Source organism: Castor canadensis, chromosome 11 (genome assembly GCF_047511655.1).
Source record: "Castor canadensis chromosome 11, mCasCan1.hap1v2, whole genome shotgun sequence".
In the NCBI taxonomy this organism is placed as follows: Eukaryota; Metazoa; Chordata; class Mammalia; order Rodentia; family Castoridae; genus Castor; species Castor canadensis.
Genome location: NC_133396.1, coordinates 36,064,477 through 36,088,066, shown reverse-complemented (window position 1 = coordinate 36,088,066; position 23,590 = coordinate 36,064,477). Strand labels below are relative to the sequence as shown.

The window sequence follows — 23,590 nt, the reverse complement described above, 5'->3', positions numbered from 1 at the left end:
CATCCCCCACTCTCTCAATAGTGTAATTAAAATTAGTTAAAAGTTTAAAAAATGTGCTAGTTTCTGTTGATAGTTTTCAGTTTGTGTGGTGGAGGCAGATCTTAGGTTTTAGTTTAGGGGAGATGATAACTGAAAGGCTTGTGATTTCTGTGTGTCAGGAATGAAACTTCATAATTTTTTTGAGAGGTGGATGTTTTCTTCTATTCTCTTTAACCTTTTCTTGTATTGCACTTTAACCTTATTTTTATTTATTTAGTGGTAGTTGGACTTCAACTCAGAGTCTAGAGCTTGAGCCACTCCACCAGCCCGTTTTTTTTTTGTGAAGGGTTTTTTTGAGATAGGGTCTTGCAAACTATATGCCCAGGCTGGCTTTGAACCACAATCCTCCTGATCTCTGCCTCCTGAGTAGCTAGGATTATAGGCATGAGCCATTGGCAACCGGCTGCTTTAACCTTATGTCTAGTGGCTATTGTAGAGTTTAGATGGTAACATTCACATTCATAGGTTGAAGTTAATAAATAGAAGTAACAGTAGATAGTGAACTGACAGCCTTGTGTCAGCCTTCATACTCAGCAGATTATCATAACTCCTATTGTCTAGAAATCTAATCCAATTTTTAGGCATTTTCTCCGATTCTTTCAATTAAGCCAAAAACTATTTCTTTGAAGACATCAGTGGAATTCATGACCTTTTAGTGAGAATGGTTAAGAAAAAAATGACAAAATTACCAATATCAGGAATAAAAGATGGAACATCACTACAGATTTTATGCTCAGTAAAAGATAAGTATTTTTCCATTTTGTGCCAGTTTCATGACTTACATTAAATACTCAAATGGAAAGTCTAACTCAGTGAAAAGTATCTGACAAGTGAAGAAATATGAGTAGAATAATTTTGGAATGGTGCAGTTTAAAAATAAGCAAATACTTTGCAATTTTAAAATTTAAAAATTTAATGATATTTTCTCTATGGAGGAAGAACTCAGGAAAGACACACTCAGATATAAGGAGACATGTGACGTACGGGAAGAATTAGAGCCAAAAAACTCTGATGAAATTGGAAGGTGGGGCTGGTTAAGTGGCTCAAGTGGTAGAGCATCTATCTACCTTGCAAGTGTGAGTCCCTGAGTTCAAACCCCAGTACTGACAACAAAATAAAACAACCAGAAAAGAAATTGGAAGACATGAATAGAAAAGGGAACAAAATAAGAGAATGAATACTCCAGAGTATTACATGTGTGTAGTTGCTAAATAAGAAAAGCAAAGTAATGCCTCAGAGAAAATGTTTAAAATTATACATTTACAAGCTTATGGAAATAAAAAGACTTCAGTTGATGTATGAAATGCTTAGTTTCATGATTTATCATTGCAAAGTTTCTAGATTTCAGAAATTTTATATAGTTGAAAATCAGGCTGATTTCCTGACAACTAGATTAAAAACCGATATGACCTCCAAGGAAGATAGTGAAAAGCAACCCAAATTCAATGTAGACTAGAGGTCAACAAATGTTTCTCTGTAAGATAGGAAATACCTGAGTGTGAGTTTACCATGTGGTCTCTTTTATGGCTACTTGCTGATCGATAGAAAATAAAGCAAGAAATAGTTGTGTCTGTGTTTCAATAAAACTTTATTTGCCCTGAAAGTATTGGAGAGTGCCTGTGAAACTCTGTCTCAAAAAAATAAAAAATAAACCAAACCAGAACACAAATAGTTTTACTACTTGTCCTATAAGTGCTGTTTTGGAAAATTTTCCTAAGTAAAATTTAAAACAATACATTAATCAATTCTGTATTTTTGTTTAGTAGAGGACGATGATGTAGGTATAGTGAAAAATAGTGTCATGTAAATATGTATTGAACTCACAGACCATTTCTGTGCCTTATAACATATCTTCCATAATTTGAATCTCAATTACATTTGGTTTTCATTGTAGTATATCAAATAGTTATGCATGATATCTTTTCTATCTATATTTAAAAATAGCAATAACATATTGCTATTTATACCTTATCTAAAATGTGTGGAATTGGGCATGTTTTTGATTTCAGAATTTTTTGTGGTCTTTAATATCTCCATATAACTTAAGAGATATCCCGGGCATGGGAGTGAAGTCTAAAGGAAGCACATTTGTTTCATATACACCTGGTACACATAGTGAGAAAGTAATTTTATTTTAAGGTGATTATGTATGCTTTGGTGGCAACATGCCATGAGGTGAGGTGTGAAACTTTCCATTTGTGGTATCAAGTCAGTGCTGGAAAAGTATCCCAGTATCACAGTTTGGAAAATTCTGAATTTAAGATTTTTTTAATTAGAGATGCTCAGCCTGTAATTATTTGGAAAGATTCTTGACAGTAGAGAATATTTCTATTTCATCTTTATATTAATTGTGAATAGCAGAAGCTGATTTTGCTTTCTGTTATGTACTGGCTTTGGCTACGTCTTCTGTAGTATGCAGTCTTCCTACTTAAGAACATCTCATCTCAGGCTCACTTCTAATAGTACCTCCTTTTTTGTATGCCTAGACCTTGCCTTGTGAAGGTATTGGGAATGCCACTTGTTCAGACTGTGGGAGTGTTAGAACTCTGCAACAGAAAATTCGGCATCGACAGTTACTAATGCGGCTGATCACAAATTTAGCTTTTAATAAGGTTAAATTTCAATTTTCTTTGCTTTTTCTTTTTAATTACTTAATCAAAAACAAGACCAACTTGTTTTTGTTCTTTAGGAGCTGAATAAGAATACAAATAATATAATATCACCAAAAATTTTCCTCTTATATTTAAAGGATTAGACTTAGTAACACATGTTGAAGGTTGTGCAGCTTTTTCCCATTTAAAAATAAGTGCTTCCATGCTTCTTACAATTTGTGGTAGATTTTAAATGTCTTTGCTATTTTGTGTTTCACTTACACATGCACATTCTTGGAAAATGTCACTTTCTCAAACACTTTGTTCCGCTTTTCCTAATTTTGTTTCAATCTGTTAAATATCATGAATGAAAATAATAAAAGTCTTTGTAAAGGAAAATGGTATTAATGTTTAGGATTTTGAAATCATAAAAGCCATATTTCACATTGCTTTAATGTGATGTTCATTGTATTCCATTACCCACTTCCTCATTTTTTTAAAAAAATCATTGTCCAGGTCACAAAATGGTTATTAGTTTAATAAAATGCATAAAAGTAGGAAAAAAACATAATATTCTATATAATTAAAAATAGGCATGAGAGAATTTAAATACTTTGTTGTGTCTAAGAATTAAGTTTAATGTTGAATTTGCTGTAGTTCTTATTTTCCATCAAGCATAAAATATTTTTCTCCATTTTGAGGTATATAAATTTTGGTGATGCAGTATAAGTTTACCATACTGCATGAAGATAAGACTTCATATATTACAATATAAACATGCCGAAGTGTTCATTATGGTACTTAGTGTTCACAAAAAACCCAAGGCACCTATCTCAGTCCTTGTTATATGAATACTAAATACCTTGTTTGTGACATACAAAAGTGACTATTAATCCTTCTGTAGAAAATATTAAGCCCAGTGTGCCGGTCCGTCTCTCTGACTCCAGCTCTGGAGGTGGAAGTAGGAGGATGAATGTTCGAAGCCAGGTGTGTGAACAACAAACTAAAGCAAAAGTTCCAGGGATGTCGCGGAAGTGGTTTGGATTCCAAATGTGAGGCCCTGAGTTCAGCCCCTTGATTGTAAGAATGGTAGATTAAAGACACACACACCCAGAGAGAGAAGGAGAGAGAGAGAGAGAGGAATAGTTTAGTGTATGTAACTAAAAATCTCAATCTCTGCTTTTTGATTTGTTCATATTTTGGTTCCTTTTAGTGATTCATTTGACTAGACCTTTCTGCATTCTTAACTTTTTTCTTAAATCTCAGTAGTTGATTGTGAAATAGACTGTCAGAATATTTCTCCAGTTTTACAACATGTATGATGGTACTTGTATGACTCAATAAAATGATGTGATTGTGTACATTTGGTTATTTCTTTTAACTGGTTAACCTCAGTTCATTAGCAGCAAATTACTGATAGGACTTAAAAAATTAAAATAACTTTTGATTAAAATTAGTTAATGTGTGCTATGAGTCTAGTTCAGTGTTAGAGTACTTGCCTAGCATGCTTAGCCATGGGTTCAATTCCCAGCACCCCATAAATAAATGAATGAATAATAATTAAATAATTATAAAACTAAACTGCTTAATGCTCAGTAACCTTGTCCATTTTATTATTTTGGAAACTTGACTCTACTATCATAATAAAAGTGAGTTAGATACCAAAAATGTTAGTGTTTTGCAGAAGTATTGAGTAACATAAGTCTACTTAAGTAGATTTTGTTTCAGCATATATTATATAGCTAAAGTTAAAAATGATTTACATAAACAAAAATGATAATTTTCCATACACTTCTTTAAACAATTACTTGAATAAATTAGATTAACATAGCAGGTACAAATGAGATCCTAAGTTTTGTTACATTGAAAACTTTGTCTTCTCATCAAATATAGTCATTGACTATATTTGAAGTACAGGCAGCTCATGCTGTTTGCAGATTACACACTACTTTGATCAATTGCAGTACAAAATAAATAAAAAAAAAATTGGAAAAACAAGAATTTTTTTTTTCATTTCTGGGTATTTAACTCAGGGTCTCATGGTTGCTGGGCTCAAAACGAGCTGTATTACGCAGCTCAGTTGATGTGGAGAAACTATCTGTCATTCTTGCATTGTGTTTAAATGATTGTGTGATCTGCTGAACGTTTCTCTATCCTTAATTTTGTGAAAATCTGCCTTTCAGAAAGCAAATGTTGCCTGAAAAGTAAGGTAAATAGCATGGAAGGAGCTTAAGTGATAAAGTGAAAATCTTAGATTTCTTGAAAGGCAGCATGTCTTTAGTGGAAGTTGGATGGCAGTAAGGAAAATGATGGTGGCTCATGCCTGTAATCCTTGCTACTTGGGAGGCTGAAATCAGGAGAATCACAGTTCCAGACCACCTGGAGCAAATCATATGGGAGACCCCATTGCTAAAATAACCAGAGCAAAATGGACTGGAGGTGTGGGTCAAGTGGTGGAGCGCCTGCTTTGTAAACACAAAGCCCTGAGTTCAAACTCCACCAAAAATAAAAAAGAATCAAGCAGTTCAGTACAGTGCTGAACTTCATCCTTAGCATGTGTGTAGTCTCCTTGGAACCATATACTTGGGGTTTACTGTAGCATAGTGACAGAAGGACTCAAGCTTTATGCCATTAAGAAGCTCTTCTGGGTCTACAATAGAGACTGTAATGAATCCACGTATGTAAAGTGTGGTGATGCACACCTATAGTTCCAGCAGAGACAGGAGGACCATCAGTTTGTGGCCAGCCTGGGCAAAGTTAGCAAGACCATATCAAACCCATAATAAAAACATGAAGGACTGGGGACAAAGTTCAAGGGATACAGCACTTGCCTTGGGTGGGGTAGGGGAGAGGGGGGGGGAGGGAGGGAGGGAAAAGAGAGTTTTGTGCAAATGAGTGAGATTAGATGGGTTTTCCCTCTTTTGTTGTGGGGTAAGTTCAGATTTAACATAATAAACAGGCCTTCATTATCATAATACCTATGGTTCAGGGTCCTGGCTCCATATCACGGGCTCCTTATCTTGGGTTCCTTTCCTTAAGCAAGCATGTTCCTAGCTTTGATTACTAAAACCGTAGGGCAGGAGGCTTGGTACAAGTGGTAGAGCGCCTGCCTGCCAGCATGTGGAAGGCCCTGAGTTCAAACTCCAATTCTACCAAATAAATAAAATAAAATAAAATAAAATAAAATAGGTCTTCGCAGTGGAATTTCACCTATTAGGTTGTAGACAACCATACTTTATTTGGTCAATTGATTAGGAAAGTTAGAAACACAAAGAATATTCTGGGGTCAACTTTTGGTACCAAGATGCTACCTGCCTATATGATGATAGAAAATTGAATGTGTACAGAAATAATTATTTTACAGTTTTCTTTTTAGAACTGCTACTACAGTCCTTTTTTGCAGTTTTGCAGTGTTGCATATATTGTGTGAGATGTGATTGCCTGTGCCTCCGCATGGTGGGTTTTAGTTCTTTTCTTTGTTCTCTCTATTCTCATGTAAGTGAGATCATTTGGTCCTCCTCCTAACCCACCATGTTTCTCTGCTGGTGTTCAGTTCTTTTGTTCTTTCTTCTATATCCTTGAATCCTATAGAATCCTTCTATATCCTTGTTCTTTCTTCTATATCCTTGAATTCCAATCCAGAGGAATTTGTATGAAAACAAATTCCTCTGTAAGTACAGCCTGACTTTCTTTTGAAACACAATTACTTTCTACTAGTATTCTCTTAATTTTTTTTTTTATATTCTCTTTTTGGAGGGATCAATACTGGGGGTGTAACCGAAAGCCTTGTGTTTGCTAGCAGACTTTTTACCACTTGAGCCATTTTATCAGCCCTTTTTTTGTGTGTTGGTTATTTTTTGAGATAGGGTCTCACTTTATGCATGGTCCACTGGATTGTGATCCTGTTCTATTTTAAAGTCCCACCAGCAAGGAGTGAGACGTTCAATTTTTCCTCTTCTTTACCAACACTTATTTTCACTAATTCCCTTATAGGTGTGTAGTGGTACCTTAGTGCTTTCGTTTTCCCTTGTGTCCAGTACCTGTACTCTTTAACTTCTTTATTTATTAAAAATTTAAAATTATATTATTGTTGTACTGGGGGTACATTGTGACATTTATAAAAGTGCTTACAATATATATTAGTTAAATTCACTTCCTCCATCATTGTCCTTTATGTCCCCTCCCTCCATTCCTAAAATAGTTTCAGCAGATCTCATTTTTTCATTTCATACATGAGTACATAATATTTCCATCATTTCATATAGTTTTTAAAATGAAGGCCACATGAAGTCAGTTCTTGGGCTGTGGGTATGGCTCAAGTAGTAGCTCCGTACTTAGTATCCACCCCTCACCAATAAAGTATTTCTGATGCCTCTGGATTAATTACTTAATGGTTAAAAAGAACTATCATCAGTGTTGTAACATTGGCATGACAAGTGCCGATGACTCAATGTTTGGTTATATTGAAAACTCAGCCTCCTCATTCATTAGTAAAAGGAGAATGCGTAAGAAATTTTATGGGGAATAGGATGATGGGTTTTCTGAATTTAATGTGAATTGCAGTATTTAGGCCTGAATTTATGACATACAAGATTATTCAGAATTCAAAAAGGGTTTAGGATTTGTAATTATTTTAGTTTCACTAGGGTATTTTATGACTGTAGGTTCTTTTAGATGAAAATGTTCAGTGGTTTCTTATTGATGCTTGCCTTCTGTATTCATAGTTTAAACATTTTTCCTTTTAAAGAAATACAGCTTAAACTTTTTATTTTTTGGCTCATAATTGTTTACCTGCCCCCTTCAATTGCGTCATGATTTTGAGATTCATTTATGTTGTTGTTTTTATAAACAGCTTTTTAATTGATGAATACTATTCCATTGGATCCCATATCACTATCTATTAGTATCCATTTAATTGTTTCTAGCTTTTGTTTTTGTTGATAATAATAATACACTTAGTTATGACACATGGGAATGTTATGCTTCCTTTTTTAAAGTGGTAATCTGTTTTTTCAAAGTGATTCTAACAATTGTGCAGTAACATTCAATTTCTTACACTCTTACCAATGCTGTGTATTGTCCAGTTTCACATTTTTATTCATTCCAGTGTGTGTAATGGTATCCCTTAGTGGCTTCAATTTTCATCTCTCTGATAATTAGTCATGTGAATATCTTATGTGATTAATTGCTATCTATATGTCTTCTTTGTTATTACGTGCATTTTTAAAAGTTTGAATATGTCATTGTTACTTAGTTACAGATTTTTGTTATATTTGCACATAAACCCTCTGTCAGTCAGTTTTGCAAATATTTCCTTACAACATGGATTTTGCTGTTTCTATTTTCTTATATCTGTTAAAAGTACAGTATTACATTTAATTAATTCTGTAATAGTCTTCTTCCAGTTTAAGAAATAGTTTGCATACTCTTCTTCTATTATTTGTCCAGACACTATATAGTTTCCCTATTAGTTATTTTTGGTGTATGATACTTTAGCTTAGTTTTGTCCAATGACTGCCTTATTTGTTTTATAACTAATCGAAGTCAGTTCACCACACAACTGTGAGTTCACTTCAGGACTCTCTACATACAGTTTGTGCAAGTCAAGGCATTTGTTTGTGCCACCTGAATATTCTTTTTTTGTTGTTTTTTGTTTTGGTTATACTAGGGATAGGATTGAAGGCCTCATTCTTGCTACACAGGGGTTCTACCACTTGATTCACTCTGCCAGACCTTTTTGCATTAGTTATTTTTGAAATAGATTCTTGTCTTATTCCCAGGGCAGTCAGGACAGCAATTTTCCCCACATAACTAGGATTATAGATGTCTACCACTGTCCCCAGCCACTCATTGAGATGGGGTCTTTTTCTCAGGCTGACCTCAGGTTAGAGTGATCCTCCTCATCTCTACCTCCCAAGTAGCTTAGATTAGGGGCTTGAGCTACCACACCTGGTCTGTTTCCTTGTTTATATTTATCTTTTCTTTATTATTTTTTCTTGAGCATCTCTACTAGAGTTAGGGATTCGTTGATCTTTTCACAGAGCCATGTTATAATTTACATACCTGAGGCTTACTCATTCTTGGTTCATTTTCATTTCCATTCTATTTTCATATTATTTAGCATTTGGCTTTTCGTACTTTCTTTTTTATGTAGCTATAAAAACTTGAATATTATACATATTAATGGGGTAACGTGATGTTTGATATATGTGTATATCATGTAATGTTTAAATCTGGTTAAATGTTTATCATGTTCACATCCATTCACTGTATCAGAATGTATGGAGTTCTGATACTAAGAAAGTGTATGTTCTTTCTCTTTTTTATAAAATAATAGCTTTTTTCTCTCTCTCTCTCTTTTTTAGCACAACCACACCTTACTGTTGTGTGGATCTATATTCACTGCGTACTGGGGAGATGGTCAAATCTATTCAGTTCAAAACAGCAATTTATGATCTCCACTGCAATAAGCGGTAAGCATTTTCTTTGTTTCTTTTATAACATAATATATCACCTGTGTGTATGGAGCTCTACCAATTTCATAACTCAAATTTAATTAAAACAATAAAACCTCTAGTAAGTACTAAGTACCTTTGAAATTCTGTCCAATGAATTAGCTCTAAGATTTCTTTATGAATGTTTTCCAAGTTCCATTCTTGACCCACTAAGGAATTGTGAATTCATGGTAGCAAGATATCACAATATTTAAAAAATGATGGAAAAGCAGAGAAAATATCTGAGAAAACATAGAAGTTAAGTATTATTTTGAGAAACCTTTTTATGTAAGTTTATGATATATGCAATGTGTGTACTTCTGTGGGTTTTTTCTAGTTTAAGATGTGAATTTTAATTTTGTTGAAAAGACCCACCAAAACATTTGAAGACCATGAATTCTCAAAACTGTAACATTTTAGCCTGGTGCAGGTCCTGTAATCTTAGCTATTTAGGAGGCTGATACCAGAAGGATCACAGTGTGAGGCCAGCCAGGCAATTGTTCTCAAGACTCCATTACCAAAATAAACAGCAAAATGGACTGGAGTGTGGATCAAGTGGTAGCGTGTCTGCTTTGCAAGTGCAAAGCCCAAAGTTCAAGCCCCAGTCCCGTGGGAAAAAAGTACCATTTTAGTGGAGCTACAACAGAGTCTAGGTTGATTAACTAGTCACTTTAGAGGAGAAAGAAACTTTAGGAATCCTCTAACATGTAGCCTAAGCTTTTACATTTGAGAAAATTGAAGACCTAGGATGATAAATGTCTGAATCAAAGTCCTGTATGCAAGGTATAAATTTTCTGTCACTAAAGTAAACACATGAAACATAGATGAAATATTTTCTTGCATTTTAATAAATTTAAATGAAAGGAAAGAGTCTCAAATTATATTTTAATGAGATGCTTCAAACAGATTTACCTAACCAATGCAAAGTGAAGAAAATGTGGACTTGACACTAATGATAGAGGTATTTGAATTAATGTACAGAAGATTGAAAGTTATAGGTATAGAAGAAACACTCAGTACACTAGTGTTGGTTATGCCCATAAACCATGACAAATTAACTTTATTGAAATTATATAGAACTATTAAATGTTTTCAAATGTTTAGGTTCAGTAGATAATAACTTAATCCAGAAAACAGTCCTTTTTGCTGTTCACACTATATTATGCATGGTCTAACCTGAAAGAAACATTAATAATTCTAAAAGAGACACACATAGAAGGCTTTTAGATCATAGTTTCCTATGTTACACATGTGTAACTATACTTGAAAACAGAGAAAAGAACAACAAAAAATTCTTCATATTTGCTTAAATTTTTTGCTCAGTTTAAATTAAAGAGGAAATCAGCTGCAGTAGCTTAAGCCCGCAGACTTTTAGAAACCTGATTAAAAAATGTTCTGATTCCCTGGAGGTAAATACAGTTGTCACCTGTTTCTGAATTTGTCTTTCTCCAAAAAGCACATAGATCAATAATAGAAATCTATAAGCTGGGTGCTGGTGGCTTAACTCCGTCATCCAAAGCTACGTGGGAGGCTGAGATTAGGAGGACTGCAGTTCTAGGTGAGACTGGGCAAAAACAGTTCATGAGACCCCCATCTCAATGGAAAGAAGCTGGCGTTGGTAGTGTACACCTGTCATCTGAAGTACAAAAGGAAGCATAAAAATAGGATCGGTCTGGGCAAAAAGCGAGACCCTATCTCCAAAATAACCAGAGCAAAAAGTGCTGGGAGTGTGGCTCATGTGGTAAGAGCTCCTGCCTAGAAAGCATAAATCCCTGAGTTCAAACCCCAGTATTACACATACCCCTCCCCAGCACATAAAATCATCTATAGCTCATGTTTAGTTAAAAACTGTGTAAAACTGGATATCATAATAAGAAATTTCAAATTTGTGACCAACAGGATTTGTTAAAGAGCCCACTTAACAGGTGATATAGCAGAAAGATATTATGGAAGAAAGGACAGATGGTGAACATTTATTGGTACAGAAGGGACTTAAGTAAACAGTTGTTCAGGTGAACCTGGAACTTGATTTTCCTATTTGTCCTTCACCACATAGCTGGGTTGTCAGATGTGTACCACTGCGCCCAGCCATTCATTGAGATGGGGGTTGCAGGAACTTTTTGCCCAGGTTGGCCTAGGACCGTGATCTTCCTGATTTCTGTCTCCCAAGTGGCTAAGACTGTAGATTTGGTCTACCAGTGCTTGGCTAGAGTGAGTTTTTTATTTGGAGAGGAGGAATGTGTACTTTCTGTATGTGGGAGGATTATTAATAACAAAAGACAAGGCCCTGTCTGAAAAAATAACTACAGTAAAAAGGGTTGGAGGCATGGCTCAGGTGTGCAAAGCTCCAGGGTTAGCCACCAGTATTGCCAAAAAACAGATGAACAACCCTCCGCCCACAAAAAATTTTTTTTCCATGAAAGTTCCCTTGTATGTCTGAATATTGTACGGCTGTACCATATTTATTATCCATCGAATTAATCAGCATTTGTGTTGTTGCTTATGTTAGGCTCTTAGGGATACTGCTATGAACTGTAGTATACAGTATTTCATGTCGACATATTTTTTCATTTTTCAGTGATTTTGTGCTCAGTGATGTGTTATCTGTAAGTTTAGCTTGAGGAATTGTGAAGATATTTTCCAACATGACTGCATCATTTTGCCTTCCCAGCCGACATTTATTGATCTTTCTTTCTTTCCTTCCTTCCTTCCTTCCTTCCTTCCTCCCTCCCTCCCTCCCTCCCTCCCTTCCTCTCTCCTTCCCTTCTTCATCTTTCCTTTTTTTCTGTTGTTGTGTTGGGAATCTGAGTACTATCAAATGCTAGGCAAGTTCTTTATGTTCTTTTTAATTATTCCTAGTGGTTGTCCTTTTGGTTTTTTTAAAAAAAATTATTAGCAAAAATTAATTGTACAGAAGGGTTTCATTGTGGTATTTACATAATTCATATAATATACTTTGTTCAAATTCACCCCTGTCTATAGTTTTCTTTCTTTTATTATTATTATTATTGTTGTTGTACTGGGAGTACATTGTAACATTTACAAAATATCTTACAATATATCATAGTTGAACTCACCCCCTCCATGATTCTCCTTTATCCCCTCCTTCCATTCCTGGAATATATTAGCAGGTGTCATTTTTCCATTTTCATACATGACTACATAGTGTTTCCACCATATTCCCCTCCTACAGCCTTTCCTTCTATCCTATCTCCTCCCACTGGTACCAGCACCGAGACAGGACCTGTTTTGCCTTCCTGTTCTGTGTTTAGTTTATAGGTGTGACTACCATGCCTGGGTTTACATCTATGTTTATTATAGCTTTTGATCTGCAAATTTCTTTTTCTTGTTATTCTTCCTTTTTTGTTTCATTAAAAAATTAGGAGGAAGCTTTTCCTTCTTTGGTATTTTCAATGGTCATTTGCATTGTTGTATCTTCCTGAAGTCTCTTGCTTTTCTCTTGTTGCATGCATATACCCTTTTGTTTATTATATTTTCTTGTTATGTGACCCTTTCATCCTTATGGATGCCCTTTGTCACTAGTGGCATATACTGTAATGAGTAATATAGGTTATCTTACAATAACATATCCAGTCCAGCACTTATAGTTACTGTAAGGGCTACTGGGGTGAGCTTAGTGAAAGAGCATGTGCTTGGTTTGATACCAGCACAGAAAAATTTAAAAAAGAAATTATGAGAACAAAGTATACACACATACATACATGTATACCCATACCATATACTGCATCTTTTCAAGTCATTCTATTGATTGTGTTTTTTGTTTGATTTGAGGGACTGGGGTTTGAACTCAGGGCTTTGTACTTGTAAAGCAGGTGCTCTGCTGTTGAAGCCACACCTCCTGTCCATTTTGCATTGGTTATTTTGGTGATAGGATCTTGAAAACTGTTTCCCAGGATGACCTCAAACTGGAATCCTCCTGACCTCAGCCTCCTAAGTAGCTAGGATTATAGGCACCACCAATGCCTAGTTGATTTTTTGTTTTTTTTCTCGAGACAGTCTCATTGCATGTAGCTCAGCTAGCCACAGATTCATTTTCACAGTCCTTTTGCCTTAGCCTCCTGAGTGCTGGGACTACAGATATGTACTACTGCACTCAGCAAGATTCTACTGGTTATTAACAGTGGTGCATATTTTTTCATTATTTGATTTTTTGTACTGAATACTGTATTGTAAAGACCTTTGTAAATAATATTTCTATATCGAAATGCCGTTTTTTTCTATCAATATATTAAGTGGTTGTTAAATTGATGCAGTTTGTGAGATGGTTTGGGGATTTCTAAGGTGTCTTATTATCATCTTGATTGGGTGATTATCTCTGCCTCTCTATGTACACAAAGCACACACACACACACACACACACGTAGCAAATTATTATTTAGCAGCAACAAACAACCCAGTAAACAAATAGATAACTTTTTATCAGATCTTGCTGAAAAAAATTACAAGGATTTAACAGCATTCAGTACAATAGTTCTACATCAGCAAATGAACGTGTTCTAACAAATGAACCAAAATGTAAATAATACATTTTTTCTTATAGTATATTAATTGTTAATTATTCCATAACAATTAGATTTTTGGAAATCATTATTAAACTCATTTATTCATATTAATATCCTACAAGTTACATTATACTATAAGGAAGTATTTTAGGAATTTTACATTAAAATTTTTCTAAGTAATAATCATCTTTTTCCTTTTCCATATTATTTAAGATTATTTACAAATCTTGGTATCTGTGAAAAATACTCCTTATACATATTTGTATTAAATTCTAATATACTGAGTCAGTCAGAAATGATTTGTTTATACTGAGTTGCAGTTGTAAATTTGTGTGTGTGTGTGTGTGTGTGTGTGTGTGTGTGTGTGTGTGTGTTGGGAAATGCAGCAATCACTTTCAGTGATAGACTAAATAAATCCATTTTATATCTAATCCCATTACTTTGAAATATCACTGCAAAAGTGCTTTTAGTAAGTAGCCAACAGTGTATTGATATTATGCATTCTTAATATTGACCTACTCAGTTTGAAATGAATGAAACTGTATTAAAAGAAAACATTTTTTTGATGGTAGTGCCTTTTCCAGTCTAGTCCTTTAAAAGCCAGATATTTCTATCGTAAATATTATCAGAAGTGTTTTATTCTTAAATCTATATAATTTAACTTATTTATGGGTCAGTTCATAGAATTTCACATTCAACTCTTTCTTTTTTGTTTTTTTTTCTTTCAAATTATAGGATCCTCGTTGTAGTCTTGCAGGAGAAAATTGCTGCCTTTGATAGCTGTACTTTCACAAAAAAATTTTTTGTCACAAGTATGTACCAAATAATTTTATTTCCTTTGATAAGTATTTTAGTTTATATTATTTATTTGCTAGTCTGCCGTGAGTTTTCAGTTATGATGATCTATTATTGTTGTGGATGTCCTTATTCATAAGTATAATTGTATGAAACATAATTTCACTTTGCCTGCATATTTTCCATATTGCCTCAGTTTCTCCATCTGTATCTCTTGAGTAGTTATGATTTATTTCATGTGGGTATTTTATTCTTTGAATGCAGTTAATTTATTTATTTAACCTGACACATTTGATGATTGAACAGAAATTCTTCTATGAGAGATTTGAAATTCAGAAGAAACAGTTCAGCCTCTTTTTTCCCTCTATCATTGCTCCACCCTTCAGAACTTGTACCACTGTGCAAAAATTAACCTAGTTCTAACCCACTCACTCAACCACACAGAATCCTAAATTTCACACAGTACGATATTTTATAAAATAAATAAGAAAAAGGAGCTGGGCATGGTGGCTGAAGCCTTGTAACCTGAGTGACTCAGGAATTGAAGGTCAGGAGGATCTGTGTTCAAAGCCAAGCTGGGCAAAATGTTCTTGATACCCCATCTCAAGCAATGACTGTTGTGTGCTCCTGTCATCACAGCTGTGAAGGAAAACACAAATAGAAGGAAGGATCATGGTTCAGGCCACCTAAGGCATAAAGCGAGAACCTGTCTCAAAAATAACCAACACAAAATGGGCTTGCAGAGTGGTGCAAGTGGCAGAATTCCCGGCTAGGAAGTGTGAGACCCTGAGCAGTGTAGTCTTACACTTTGATTTGAATGACACACAGGTTTATAATTATTTTGATACATTGGAATGAAAACATACCTTTCAAAATACTGCTTTATTGAGGAAAATATACAAAATTATACATTATAATGTATTTCTATCATGTATAATAATATAACTTTTAAAGCTTAAAGTGGTTTAATTAACTTTTGGATAACATGATATAGATGTATTTAATAACTTATACTCTGCGTTTGAGTGAAATTTATTTCTATTTCTGTTAGTATTTGTTAGCACTTCTCTTTCTCTCTCTCTCTCTCTCTCTCTCCCTCTCTCTGCAGCACTAGGGTTTGAACTCAGGGCTTCATGCTCACTCTTGCTAGGCAGGCATAATACCGCTTGCGCCAGTCCTCTAGCCCTCTCTCTTTTTGTTTCAGACAGTATCTTGTGAAGCAGCCCAGACTGGTTTTGAACTTGACATCCTCCTGCCTTAGCCTTAGTGTTTGGGTTATGGGCATGCACTACACCTTGCTAGTTCTTTTTCTTCATGTCTTTTTGGTACATTGTTGCCATATATTCCTAAATGCATCATCTTAAATTGCTGAACTCACTAAATAGTTGAAGTAAATATTGTTAAAATAGTAGCTTCTTGTATTTTGTGAATTACTTATGATAGGAAGAAAGATCTGGAATGGGTAACACTGTTTTTTGTAGTGAAAGAAACTTATAACTAAGCCCTAGTCAAGTGGCTTGTGTTCTGACCCATGAAGATTCTCACTCACTCCGAGTACTAACAGTCATTGTACAATGGCTGTGATAGTGAGGATGCCTTAAAGTCTCTGTTAATATGGATTACATAGAATCTGAAATGTATGTTACTTAATAATACCCTTCAATTCATATTATAAATATAGAACAGAGCTCAGAAAGCAACAATAGCAAAAGTTTGTGATTTCTCTGTTGATTCTTTGAATACTATTTATTGTAGAACTTCACTACAGTCCTATCTGAACATCAACGAAGAACCTTACCAGTAATAGTAATATGTTCTGTTTCACAGTTCCATTAGGAAGTGGTTTGTTGTTACTTACAAATTATTCTATTTGACTTGAAGACTCTAGGGATCAGGTTTATTCATGTGATTTTAGGTTAGTAAGATTGTTGATACACACAAGTATTTGGATGAAGGAATTTAGGAGCTTTTCTTTGAATTATAGCTTTACCCCAAAGGGATTTGTCTCAAAATTTGTAACCAAATTCAGTACGAAAAAATTTTTAGATCAAGGAACAAAGCATTGCACTTCATAATTTTAAAGAAACTTATTCCTACTTGCCCTACCCACCCTCCTGTTTCAGTATGGATATAGATTATATTCATTTCTATGTGTTATACTGATATATAGATTGGGGATGGGAGGTGGTAAGACAGAGATAGCTTTTGTGGAAACTCATTTGCCTGTACCACTAGCTTTTCTCTGTTGTTTGGTCCCCATTTCTTAAAGAAGTAGGATCGAGTGGCATGTAGAAGTGACAAGATCTCCACCTAATGAGGATGTTGTTTTGATCATGCAAGCATTTAAAATCTAAAGTAGTCTGAAAAGCTCTTGTGTAATATGTTTTTAGTGGAGTGCCTTAGTTAAGTATGAATACAATGAAAGTATTGTAAAATAAGTAGAGACAGTTGTGTCCATCAGAGCAAGCATCATGGGAATGTGTGTCAAAGGGTGCTAAAGAGACCTGATAGAGAACTGTTAACAAATCCAATATGACGAGAAAGCAGACACTCTTCTGTTTGGGAGTACAGAAAAGCTGGCCTGGAGCAGCTGTCTGATGTGGAAATCCAAAACCCAGGTATGATTAGGAAAACAAAAGACAAAGACTGATAGATGTCATTAGTAGCCATTTCAATTTCAGTTAAAAGGCAGATATGAAGTCTCTGGGGTCGATTAACGAGTGTCCAGCTAGGAACCTCTTAGCATTGGCCTCTGTTTTTACTCTTAGAAGGAAAATTATTTCTTAAAGTCTTAATGTTATTAGTGTTAGTATGTGTGGTCTTCGTTTATGTTAATGGTGAATAACACATGGAACAAATGAAATGAATATAAAGGAGTTTTAAAATGCAAAGTTTAAAAAAATTTGGTAAGAAGTGCTTTGCTTTTTTATGTTAGTTAATGTATTCCTAACATATCCAAAAAGGGATTGGTAAGTTTGTATGAGATAAACCAAGTTTAGAAGTTAATCTTTTTTTCTTGTGGTCCTGGGGTTTGAAATGGGTTTATGCTTGCTATGCAGGTGCTATAACATACCGTGCCATCAGCCTAACATTGTGAGAAGGCTGCTGTTGATTTTCTGGCCTGAGACATTCCCTAATACACAGTGGATACTCAACAGTTATACATGCAATGAACTAAATTATGACTTTTCTATTATCTGCATGTAATTCCCCCATTAAACCTTAGAATGGCAGTCCTCTGAAATTCATAAGTTATCTCAAGGCTCATGGAACCTCAAGATGATCATTAGTCAGCTATACGATGGTTAAGTAAGTCTCTAAAGTGGTACTTAGTATTTTGTGTTTGTGTCTTTTCCTAGGGTGGTGTTCATAGTATTTTCTAGATGCACACTTGTTTCTTTCATCTATGAGAGTTTAATGAACATTCATCAGTATTGTAGCATGTATGAGGTCTTTATTTTTTCCTTATGGAAAAATGCACACAATATTAAATTACATGTACATTCTACATATATATTTGGTTTATATGTATTTTGGGGCTATGATGTATAATGCTGGGAGTAAACACTAGATCACAACATTCTATGTAGATGTATGTTTTCATTTTTCTTGGCTATGAACATTTGGTTATAGGTTTTTTATAGTTGTGTGCATTTCTCTGATGGCTAATCACATTGGACACATCTCATGTATTTATTTGATATTTGTATATCGTTCATTTTAAAATTGAGTTACTCATCTTTTCAATAATTGAATTTTATTAGTTGTATTATACTCTTAAAAATTAGTCACTTACCAGATAGATGTTTCTCCATTTTGTAGGTTGTCCTTTTACTTCCTTGATGGTGTCCATTGACACACAAAAGTTTTTTTAAAAAATTTAATTGCCTATAATCATTGTGTAGGGGGATACATTGTGGTATTTACATCCTCTATCATTCTCCCTCTTCCCCCTTCTTAGAATAATTTCAACAGGTTTCATTCTTCTATTTCCATATATAAATACAAAATAGATCCACCACATTCAACCTCATTCACCCTTTCCTGTGCCCACTCCTTTCTCACTGTTGTCCACCCCCAGAAAAGAACTAATTTACCCTCTTGCTTTTCATTTTTTAAAAAATGTATATTGATGGTCCAAGGAGGATCTTGCCTTGGTACTTTAGGCCTGTGTATATCATACTTTAATCAATTAACCCCATTTCAGAGCTTACAGTGCATTATATTATATTAATACATAGATGGGCTGTTTGAATATTTATCATTCCATAACAATTTCTCTCTCATTGTATATAGTATATATGCATATATATATATGTGTATATATATATATGATCATATTTTTATATATACATTTAATTTTTAGGTCTAGCTTCCACATAAGGGGAAAAAGTGACCTTTGTTTTTTTGGGCCTGGCTTACTTTGTTTAACATGATGTTCTTCAGTTCCATCCTCTTACCTGCAAAGAACATAATTTCATTCTTCTTTATGGCTAAATAAACATGCATTGTGTATATATGTCACAGTTTCATTAATTCATTCATCAGTGGCATCTGGTCTGCTTCCAAAGCTTGGAAACCTAAAAGTTATTGAAGTCCAACTTACTGTTTTCTTTTGTCATTTCTATGTTTGGTGTCATATGTAAGAAATTATTACGATCTGAAGTCATCATTGACTTGTCTGGGTATCTTTATCGGAAATGAGTTGGCCACAAATCCAAGCACCTGTTGTTGTTTAATTGTCCTTGCTAGAAAAAATAAAGTGATGTGACATAAAGAATAGTTAATTCTTATTTTTTTAAATGAGTTCACGTGACCTCTCCATTGCTACCAACTTTCTGCTAAGATTCCTTGAAAAATTGCATCATTCTCATGTCCCTTTTTAATTCTTTAGTCATAAAAGAATACTCATGTGGTGTGGTGGTCTTGAATTTTACCTTAGCTATATTGGAGAACGTGAGTTTTTTGAACATACAGTTTTCTCTGCTTATTTTGTTCAACCACATTATAAACATGTTTGAATTCATCCTAACATTACATAGGTTCAGGGCCTCACAACTCCTGCACTTGTTTTCAAATTTTACCTAGAGTGAAAAGTTAATCTTTGAAGGAGTCATGCTTCTAAGGTTGGGATGGTGCCAAGTTGCCAATGCTCTGCTAATACCAGCTGTGCAGTATTGTTTTGGAGAGCTGAAAAACAATTTGCTTTCATTTCAATATACTGTAGTTCTTGACTTATAAAGTGAAGATTTGCAAGCTATGTTTTCCTATGGGATCCTTTAGAATTTGTAATGGAAAATGTTCTTAATAGTATCTAATAGCAGTTGAGGTGATTTTTGGAATTGATCAAAGATTAAATTGTATTGAATTTTAAAGCTAATTTAGATCATTAGCTGCCTCTAATGTGATGCTGCTATTAGGAGGTATTTGATTCTGTTTTAAAAGAGAAATCGTTCTTGCACAGCATACTTACTTTCATTTCTCTACTCTGAAGATCTCAGATAAATATGTATATATATTCATATATTAAAGTCCATTTCTATATTAATAGTACTAGTTTATTTGGTGGCAATCTAATCTTTTAAGTATGGCACAACAAACATACGGTACAGAATGTATAGAACAGTGCTTTATTATACATTTTGTAGTGTGTCTTTGTCCTGTGTATGCATGCCACTGTATATGCATTCAAACCATAGAGAAATAGTTGTTTGTTTGTTTTAAAGACACAGAGGATGGGGCTGGCACAGTGGCTCAAGTGGAAGAGTGCCATCCTAGCAAGCATAAGGCTGAGTTCAACCCACAATACTGCCCCCAAGAAAAAAAAAAGTTCAAGGAGGAAGAATATGAAAAACCTTATTTCATATAATATGTGGACTTCCTCTTAGGTCATTTTCTTCTTTGCAATGTAAAAATTCAAAGTAGATAGCAATTTAGGGAACTGAGTTGAAAGCTGCTGTATAGTGGAAGCAGCAGCCATCTGGGCCCCGTCAGTGCTTGTGAGTATTGCAACAGTAAGATAGAATGCTATGTTCCTAGTGCTAGTGACACCAAATGTTAGTTGGAAGACTTTCTGAATTCAGGGAATAATGTGATATGCATTAGGGAAAGATTTCTATTTAAAAAGTGGCTTGAAAACAGTGATGTGACACTTACAGAGCATATTATTTGAATATTTGATGAAAATTTCTTAGTTGATGCTGTATATAAATATGCCTTGATTACTTTCAGTTCATTGTTCAATTTTTCAAACATTTTTGAATATCTGTCATGTGTAGATGTGTAGATAGTGGAGGTTCAACAGTAACAAAAGGAATACAAATCCTTTTTTTACATAACCTTCTGATCAAGATGAAATAAGATAGAAAATGAATAAAGTATAAACACATATCATAGAACCATTTACTGTTGTTGGTGGGTAGTACTGGAAGCAAGAAAATGACATTAAGTGTTACTGTAAATACTTATCTAGTTCCTCAGGACCTTCTATTGAAGAATCTTTGAGGATTCCTTATCCTTGTCCCCATCCCTTACTCTATGTTGTTTTTCTTTTTCCACCACCATAGTATTATCATTTCCTTTTAAGTGTATGTTTGTGTATAGGTGTATCCTGAACCCATTGTATGCTTTCTTTCTCCTCTACTAAAATTCTTCTTTGCTTTATGAACTTTGATCTTACAAACTTTAAGCAGTTCCTCTTAATTCCATTCTCTTGTTCAGGAATCACAGTATAAAATGCCCAATTATAGAAAAAGTGATTATAATCTCTTCTTAAATTGTTTCTTTAATGGAGCAGAGTTAACACCAAAAGAAAGTTAAATAAAGGAGAAAAAAGGGCAATTCATTTAGCTATTAAAATAATGACTACAACTATGGGAATTCTATGAGCCTTGGAAAAATAATACCATTTGATTTTCCTGTTCTTGTAGCATCAACAGAATACTTATGAAGAAATTTCTTTTTTTTTTCCTTTTTCTTTTATTATTCATATGTGCATACAAGGCTTGGTTCATTTCTCCCCCCTGCCCCCACCCCCTTCCTTAACACCCACTCCACCCCCTCCCTCCCCCCGCCTCAATACCCAGCAGAAACTATTTTGCCCTTATTTCTAATTTTGTTGTAGAGAGAGTATAAGCAATAACAGGAAGGGACAAGGGTTTTTGCTGGTTGAGATAAGGATAGCTATACAGGGCATTGACTCACATTGATTTCCTGTTCATGGGTGTTACCTTCTAGGTTAATTCTTTTTGATCTAACCTTTTGAAGAAATTTCTGAATATTATCATTTGAAACTTTTAGGTTGTTATCCTTGTCCTGGGCCAAACATGAATCCTATTGCTCTTGGGAGCCGCTGGCTTGCTTATGCAGAAAATAAGGTAAGACATGGCCCATGTTTGGGTTAGTTTTAATGGAGCAAGTATTTAAGATTTTGATTATCTCTCTGTCTGTCTGCCTGTCTATCTATCATCTGTCTCTATCCATCCACTCACCTACCTACTTATCCCTATATTCTGTATTGTTCAACTTATTGCATTTATTTATTTATTTATTTTAATTGAGACAGGGTCTTGCTATATATATAGCCCATGAACCTGGCCTTGAGCTCACTATGTAGACAGAATTTGAATTCAGGATCCTCCTGTTTCAGCCTCCCAAGTGCTGTTATTTGGTTTGGTTTGTGCAACCAATTATCTGACATTTTAAAGAATCCATAAATGTAGGCTTACTTATATATTCAGTACTTCATTCAATTTATATCTCTCTCTCCCTCGAGGGGTGGGACTGTTGGGGATTGAGTTGAGTTAAGGGCCTTGAACCTGCTAGACAAGCACTATACCACATAAGCCACTCCCCTAATCCTTTTTATTTTAGTTTGTTTTACAGATAGGGTCTAATGCTTTTCCCTGGGCGCCTCATATGACAGTCCTCCTACCTCTGCCTCTGGCCTTGCAGGGACCACAATGTGTGGACCACCATTCCTGTCCTAGTCATTTTTTTAAATAATGAAATTACATGTGCTTAGATTGTGTTGAATTTTCCAGTCAATTATCAAATTTATTTACCAACATTTTCATAGTAAATGCAAATAAAGAGAGAGTTTTATTTATGTACAATTCAGGGAAAACCTTTTGTAAATAAGAAAATATAAAATCTGAGGGATGATCTTGGCAGGGGTAGTTATCAATGGGAGGAGAGTAGGGAAAGGAAAGGAAAGCATACTGAGGGGTAAAGAGGATCCAAGTACACTACACAACATGACACTACACTCACTCACATACACACACACACACAAACACTCAAAGACAGTTATATAATGGAAGGAATTAACTTGCTCAGAGTACACTGAATATATAAGTAGGATTATCACAGTGAAATTCTTGTACTATTAATGTATTGTAATTCAAAAATACAAAACTAATAAAACCACGAAGTCCTTTTATGTCATTTAGCACTCTATATGTGAATGTAGAATGAAGTCTAAAAGTATTTCAGACTTCAGTGATTAGTATTTTTGTTGGTTGCATTGTTATTGCATCTTGGGACTATTATGAAATAGTTCTTAACAAAATCAAGATGTAGTGAATAAAGTGAATATTTGTTGAAGTCAGAGGACTAGTAGCCTCTGGAATGTGTAAGCTTTTTTTTATAGATGACTTCTTTGATTCCTTATCCAAAAATTAAGGTATTTTTCATCTTACTGAGTGCTCTATTTATGTTCCTTCTTGTTTGTTCTGTTGATTTTAGCACATATATCGTAAAAAACAGCTCTTCCCAATTTTTCCTTTCAAACAAAACAAGACCTATACAATTAAGTGTAGTAATTAAGTGTAAAGATGTATTCTCACATGTGGGAAACAATGGGAATACCTCCCATTTGGAATGGGAGGTATTTTGTAAGTTGTTAAATATTTTTTTGGAGAGAAGGAACTCCATATATGTGTAGCCTAGATATATGTAAATTGTTTTGCCTTTGCAGATACACATGTGAATAATATGTGGTGTCACAGGCAGGGACTAAGGAGTCTGGTGATATTCATTCTAATGGTTGTACCATTATGTAGAGACATATCTAAATTATGGTATATCCTATTTCCATAAGTTATTTATTATAAGTTTCTGAGGTTTTTAGCTTTTGCACCAAGTTGGG

The 23,590-nt window shown here is 34.5% G+C and overlaps 1 protein-coding gene across 13 annotated transcripts in view; it reads left to right on the top strand.

The window, feature by feature from the left end:
• Bcas3 (BCAS3 microtubule associated cell migration factor) overlaps positions 1-23,590 on the top strand; it is a 502,679-nt gene that overhangs the window by 97,797 nt on the left and 381,292 nt on the right. For all 13 annotated transcript variants that reach the window (XM_074046239.1, XM_074046241.1, XM_074046245.1 and 10 more), the window contains exons 8-10: positions 8,996-9,103; positions 14,383-14,459; positions 21,742-21,818. In XM_074046239.1, coding sequence (XP_073902340.1) covers positions 8,996-9,103; positions 14,383-14,459; positions 21,742-21,818 — 262 coding nt within the window. The remainder of the gene's footprint in view (positions 1-8,995; positions 9,104-14,382; positions 14,460-21,741; positions 21,819-23,590) is intronic.